General features: G+C 42.0%; 1 protein-coding gene across 1 annotated transcript; it reads right to left on the bottom strand.

The window, feature by feature from the left end:
• Positions 1-4,169: 4,169 nt before the first annotated feature.
• s100z (S100 calcium binding protein Z) lies at positions 4,170-7,588 on the bottom strand. Its single transcript, XM_084571807.1, has 2 exons — positions 6,874-7,588; positions 4,170-5,378 (listed from the first exon to the last, which is right to left on the bottom strand). Exons 1-2 carry the CDS (start codon positions 7,012-7,014, stop codon positions 5,223-5,225), a joined length of 297 nt encoding a protein of 98 aa, XP_084427933.1. The 5' UTR covers positions 7,015-7,588; the 3' UTR covers positions 4,170-5,222.

Consider the following 7,588-nt stretch of genomic DNA (forward strand, 5'->3'; position numbering starts at 1 on the left):
ATTAGTTTTTGGGTAGCATCACCTTTAAACGTTACTAGCCTCATTAGGGAGAAAAACATCCACTTCCAAAGGACTGCTATAAAAACTTTACTGATTTCTGCATAAATCTCTTAAAAAAAAAAAAAAAAAAAAAAAGTAGTTATTTTCCAAAAAAACTAATGTTGGTCGGCTGAGGCATTTATTTTTTTTCAAGTCAGTCTTGGATATGCCCAGTATCAGCTAAAATATTGACTTTGATTTATTGATTTAGGAAAATGTCCACTTTTTTTCCCACTGCTCTAAAAAATTGTCTTTTTTTTCTGCTTTTTTGGGTTAAATCTTTCGATCAACTTCAGCCCTGATCAAAAATGATCAAATACTGAACAACTATCATGATTACTGTTTCTTTTTCCACATCGTAGCTTAAATGTGGGGCAAATGTTTAATATTGTAAATCCATTCATTTCTAAATGGTCCTTTGAGGTTACCTTCATATCTCAATGATAGAAGTGAAAATAACCACAGCTGTCGTCCATTTTCTTTGTTTCATTTCTCTCTATGCTGTTGGTTTTTATTGTCATTTTACAGCCTGTCCTGAAGTGTGAAATAAAAGTCAGATCCGTACACAGACAGATGGTTGCACACACTGTAACACTTGCAGCCCTTCCCCAATCCTTTAATTCCATTATGTTTCTATTATTTTCCTCATCCTCAGCTGATTGTGGATGCAAGGCAAGAAAAGGAAACCACACACACTGACACAAACTGAGGTCCCTCCTAACGAGGAGTCCTGACACTAACAGTGACGCACAAAGTGACGAAACAGATGAGGAGGGGGAGGAGGGGGGCGGACAGCATGTGGGAGATATGGGCTGGAGGCGTATTTTAAAGACATTCGTCACAGGTAGCGGCTGTGGGGATGGGGTGACACTTGGAGGGAGGAGAGACTGTCCTGGAAACCTTAAAAAGCAACGAAGTGAACTTGTAGAAATCTTGATTTATGAGCTACCACAGTGAAGAAAAGCCTCCAAAAGTCCTTGTTCCTTCCTTCCTCACATTCTCCTTAATGTTCACTTTGTGATATAATAAGGAACTATACACTGATCAGGCATAACATTATGACCTAATATTGTGCAGGTCATGGGCCTTCTGAGGGTGTCCTGTGGTGTCTGGAAACACAATGTTGTTAGTGGGGACCTTTGAGGGGAGGGGCCTCTGTGGATCATCCCACAGATACTTGATCAGTTTGGGATCTAGTGAATTTGGAGGCCAGGTCAACACCTTGTGCTGTTCTTCATGTTTTTTCGAGTTGTTTCTAAAGCGTTTTTGTGTTGGGATGGTTGCTGCCATCAAGCAATTGCCCTTGTTACGAGCAATTTCCCTTGTGGATGAATACAGTTTATCTAAGTCTATCTAAAGTCTAAGTCTAAGGAGTGTCATTGCTATAGGTTGGGGGGGAGGGGCTGGTCTGGTCTAGGTGGGTGCTACATGTCTAAGTAACATCACCACACCAATGAATGCCAGGTCCAGAAGTTTCCCAGCAGAACAATGAATTGTCATAAGATGTTATTTACTTCTCCTGTCAGTGGTCATAATGTTGTGGCTAATCAGTGTTTGTGTTATTTGAGGCAATGTATTTTGCTTTTGAGGTAGGATACAGATTAATGATGATTTCCCCTGACTTTATCAGCCTTTTTTGTGTGTCTCCATCCTCAGGACTAAATTTCTTTCCAGTTTCTCACATTTTCCTTCACATTCGACTCATTTCTCTCCTTCTCTTTTTCTGTTTTGTCTCCTTGTCATTAATCCATTTCAGATTTGCTTTAATCTTGTCCGAAAATCACCACAACATCACCTTTGATCGTACTTGTTTTCTGGAACCTGAAGAGCTGCGTGCATGCTTCAGGTGCAAGCATTCTGGTCTTAATGGGTTCTAAATTGCCCCGTGTAATTTGGGTGATTTTCCCTCCATGCAAAACGGGACCTAATTGTACAGAAGCAGGAAAAGATGAGCTGGTCACGACTTCTGACTCAAACTTCATGATCTGCAGGAAAAAAAAAGAAAAAAAAAGAAGTTCTCCTCTGCTGAAAGCCACTTCCTGAACATGACGCTCACAGGAAATAAAGAGACAACTGTGTGTGGAAGTGGAAGGCAATCATAGGAGTGAGGATATAAATATCCACATTTAAAAATGATCAAATGACACTTGGGATTGATTGCAACCTTTTTAAAATTTGAACAAAAAAAAAAAAGACATAATTAGTGCTTGGCATCTTCCCATAGGAGGCAGGCTGATTATCCCGCTCCATTACAGCCAATCACGCACAAATTGCATTGTAACGGTGAGGGTTTGTGTGAGCACCATCTGCGCGCATAAAAGCATCACACTTGCCGCCGTATTTCAGTAATTTTCCTCCACGTCACAGCAGCACATCGGGGTCTGGTTTGGTATTCTGGTGAGACGGAGGAAAACCCTTTCAAACCCCCTCCTCCCCCTTTTGTCCTTCAGCGGCTTCTGCTCGAGGGGAAGATGCTGATGCTGCTGGACCCAGGTGGTCCGTGAGGGATGGGAACGCCATGCGTCATCGAGGCTTTGGTCGTTTCCCAAAAGCACAGCCCCCCCCCCCCGGCCTCGTGAGAGGTCGCTGAATGAGACTTGAACATATTCACACACTCATAGATGAGGAAAGTACATTTACTCCAGAACCTTGTTATTTTAAAAAAACATGAAAGACCTGGCCTCCAAATTCACTAGATCCCAAACTGATCAAGTATCGCAGAGGCCCCTCCCCTCAAAGACCCCCCCACTAACAACATCCTGTTGCCAGACACCACAGGACACCCTCAGAAGGTCCATGTCCATTCTCTGATGAGTCACCACAAGGGAGACCTACACAATATTAGGAAGATGGTCATAATGTTATGCCTGATCGGTGTATCTAATACTATCACACTCTTTGAGACGTGATGCACAGTCGTTTCTCAAAAGCACAGCCTCAGTCTCCTTGTGACATGCCCAGTGGGAGGAAGCTGAATGAGAATTGAACACAATCACACATTCATAGAAGTGGAAAAAATAAATCTGTTGAAGAAGAAGAACTTTTTTTAAAGTTCTTGAACTTTACTTGCCATTTTATGCTGCTTTATACCTGAAATGTTCTGTTTCCAACCCCCCTCCATCTATATCAGTTGTTTTTATCCATACAACCGAAGGTCCAAATAGATTCAAACAGTTTTAATTCTTTAATGAGTCATTAAACGCCTCACAGCGCCTCAGGTTTACACAGGGAGAACCTGATTCAACTGTGACAGTAGCCTCAGCTTAAACCAACTAACAGGAAAATAATAACGCCTTCTAAATGTATTAATACTCTAATAATATCACGGTCACATTAATAGCTGTGGAAAATACATGTGAGCAAGTAGGAGGCTGTTTTATACTAAAATATATCTTTTATAATTAATCATTTTTATATTTTCTATAATATATGAATATTACAATATAGTGTACATTATCCTACAACACATTACAGAAATTACCCAAAATTAATCCATAAATATCCATAATAGTTCAGCCAAACTTGGTTGTTGGTTAATTCTTACCATAAAACAATTACAGTAGAAAAATACTATTGATCTTGCAGCTAGGAAGTAGGGGTTGTACCGACTTGTTCACTGCTGTGCCATGACGCTTTAACGCCAACCATGTGACAGTAACAACTAGCATCGGTTCATCAGGTGTGTGGAAATACTTCACTAAAGATGAAGCCCATACTACCGTGACATATATGTAAGTCAGTCCTGAAATGCAACAAAAGTACTACTGCAATTCACATTTAAAAACGGTCCAAATCCTCTCCACCAAAGGCAATTAACTTCGCCTGCAGTAACAGAGAGGAGTAGGCTGCACATTAACAATTTGCTGGTAAATTTCATTGTCTAAATCCCGGTTACAACTTGCTGTGAAGTGCTATTAAATGCTTTTGACGGTGCCGATTTATATATAGGCTAAACACATCTGCAGCACCCAGTATTGATAAGCTCATGTGTTTATGTTCAGTTCTGTTGTGTTCTAGTGGTTGACATTGTTGCTGTGGTTGTAGATTGTGTGTTTATTTTTTTGTCCTTGATGTCAGTGAACGCACCATGCCAGAGACAGAAGTTATGGTAGAGGTTCAGGTCAGGAATATAGATTTCATTACTTTCTACTGTGTTTTTACTTGTGACTTAATCAACGTTGACTCAACTTTCACTACATATTAGTCGACTTTAAAAAATCCGAAGTCGCTCAGCCCCTAGTGTGAACACACTTACGATAAACAGTATAACTTACTCTGCAGAATCACACTGACCCTGAGTGGGTTAAAGGGTTAAACTTTTATTTAAGCATCATTTTTTCCTGACTCAATCTCTTCCTCTTGGTAAATAACAATCCAATAAAGAGTCATAGGTACTTAGTTTCCAGAGGACACAGTGCTGTTTATTGACTGCATTCAGTTTGAATCTTGATGTCACTCAGACTCTTCCTCAGGTTCATTCACCTCGTCATAATAAAAGTCAACAATATACATTATATTGATCAGAAACAGTTTTCTCTATAGCACAAAAGAAGTCTTAAATGTTACAGACAGTGTTTAGAAAAAATAAATAAATAAAAAAAACATTATCACTGACAGAACAGGTGGCTGTATTTTTCCACGGCTCTAATTTCGGTCGGGCGGAAAAAGTGTTTCTCCTCGGGGGAACGGAGACTGACACCGAACCTGACAAGGGACGAAAAAGTTTCCCACTTAACGCGGCGTCAGGAAAAACATTAAAAAGCTGACATTTGACAAGAGGGAGCGTCTCAGCTGGGACGGGGGCACGCTTTCAGATGACGGAGGAGTCTTTTTAAAGGGGGGAAATGCCACTGAATTAATGGACAGTAGAAAACGAAGTGGACAAAAAGCGACAATTAGCAACAACATTGACGTGTTTTAATAAAGGGCATCGTGTACCTTCTGGTTCACTCTCACCTCTCTAAAATAATAATGACTATAATTTGGATCAGACATGCTTGGTGATTGTTCCACAGCTCCAGGCTGCAAATTACAACTTTTGTTTTGATTTTTTCTTTATTTTTTTGTTTTTTTATGTCTCTCTACATTAATAGACACTACATTCACAATCCTACTCTTTGGGAAACTCTGCTACAGACTGGTGGGATGTTGTTGAACTTTACAGCTGGATTCCTTAAAGGCGTCTACTTGGCTTTCTTCTTCTGCTCCTGGAAGAACTCATTGCAGGCGACGGTCAGGGCGGCCACCAACACGACAAACTCATTGAAGTCCACCTCGTTGTCTTTGTTAGAGTCCAGGTCGTTCATGATTTTCTCCACCAGCATCGGGTCTTTCTGAGACTGAAAGCAAAACAGGGAAGATAATAATTAGGCAGTCTGCCGGGTTTTCACTCGTCTCGCTGCTATTAAGCCCTCGGATCCCTGATCGGTCAATTAAAAACACCTTCAACACGCCCCGGTCGTAGGTCATGATATCGGGAACATCCGCGTACCCACGCTGGTATTTGATTGTTATTGGAGCTTATTATTGACTCAAGGCAGAAGCTGCAGTCTATGTCCAGTGGAGAGAGGACAGAGACGGCGCTGTTAAATGACCCATGAGCTGCAGCTGATCACATTTATTGCTTTGCTCATTTCCTCCAGGATTGAAGGAAACGAGACTCGACTTGTCCCTACCTCCCTCCCTCCCTACCCCCACTCCACCCCGCCCTGTAACCTCGGAGGCAGCGGTGATCTTTACGTCGCCGAGCTCATTAAAGTCAACACCAAAGGTTAAAATTAAAATCCATGCCACAACCGAAGGGGGGGGGATATCGCCTCAGCCAAGCACTGCAACTTTTTTAGAGTATAGTTTTGATTTTGAATCGTCAGTGAGTCTCCAAGCAACATAAGAGTTTGAGTAGAAGTAAATCCTGCAGGTTTTGTGATTTGAACAAACAAAATTAAGCTTTTCAAAGTTTAAAATCATTTCTCTTCACATCCAAACAGCAGCATGCAGAGACACCATTGAGATGCATTCAATCACTGAGTTCATATATGTATATATGCACAATAATGAATGTATATATCTATATATAGAGATCTATCAAGCCTTGGCTCTCAAGTGTTGAAGTTTCAGTAGGAGGAGAGTGTCTCGTTGCGGCCGTGTCTATTCTCAGAGGTGACTATAGCCCACAGGGATGCGGTGACATCACGGGGGTGTCTATATTTGGAGGTGATATGGGCCACTGATGCTAATGATGATGATGATGATGATGTGCGAGCACCTGAGGCTTCCCGCCCCGTATGAGGGAGGACAAGCAGCGAAAAAGAAAAGCCATCTGAAGGCGTCAGAGGGCTCGGGCCGCGGCCGGTCCGGTCTCAATCATCACGCGGCCTCGGCGCCTCGGACTCATCTTAAACGACCGCATCCATCTCCTCCTCCGCATCCTTTATTTTTTATTTTTTTTGTGCTGGGAAGTGAGAGCCACCAGCAGCTACACTCTGACAGCCAGCAGGATGGCGATCAATGAAAAAGCGATTTCCTCCAGCAAGGACGAATCGCTCGCTTTCAGTCGTTTCAAAGCAGAGTTATCTAATTTCAAGCTTTCTCCAAAGTGGTAAAGATCCTGAAGACAATTACCACAGTTACTGCTTGTAATTCATTAGGGATCAATAAAGGGATCGCACCAAAGTGTGAAGGGTCACACTTTGGTGCGCCAACACATTCCCAATAATTAAAGTTCACACAGAGGATGGTGTTTGAGGTAAATTTGAAATCGTGACAAGTTCAGTTTAAATGAACAACAAACACAATTAAACATCAGTTAGCCGATAAATGAAACGTGCACTTTACCGTGAGGAAGTCGGTGAGCTCGCTGTTGAGGAGTTCCTTCAGCTCGCCCTTGTTGAGCTTGTATTTATCTCCATCGTTTCCGGAGTAGTTGTAGAAAACCGTTATCAGTGCGTCCATGGCGCCCTCAAGCTGGCTCGGCATTCTGCTGCAAGGATTAATAACGCTCTGAAAAAGAAACGTGTTGCAGGATTGTTTAACTAAAGAAGAGAGAGAGAGAGAGCGAGAGAGGTGTTTCTACCTGCTTAGACCTGCACAAATGTGATGGGAGATGCTACGCGGGAGCTTGTTTATTAGGAAGTGTGGCGAGGCTAAGCGGGCCGTCCTCTATCTATGTGGCGATAATTAATTCCACAGGTGAGACGCCCATGGTAACTGTCTTCCTCATTTTAATCAGTGTAGTTAAGTGAAAAACAAAACATGTACCTGTGTAACCCTGGAGGCCCCGCGGGTATTCATCAAGGCCTGAGCCACGCGTGGGCCTTCCTTCACACACGTGTCTGCGTCACTTAATACCTCCCTGAAGTGACTCCAGCTCTGTGCAATACTTCATTTAACACCACACCTGTCTGCCTGCTCTCGTGGAATAATCCACCATTCATGTTCCAGGACGAGAGAAAATGTTAATGGAAAATTAGTGGGGTTTTATGTACGGAAGGTATATTTAGATAAAATGTAATATTTATTTAAATGTTTTTAGTTATGTGGTCAAATGTAA

This window comes from Chelon labrosus (assembly GCF_963514085.1).
Source record: "Chelon labrosus genome assembly, chromosome: 22".
NCBI lineage: Eukaryota > Metazoa > Chordata > Actinopteri > Mugiliformes > Mugilidae > Chelon > Chelon labrosus.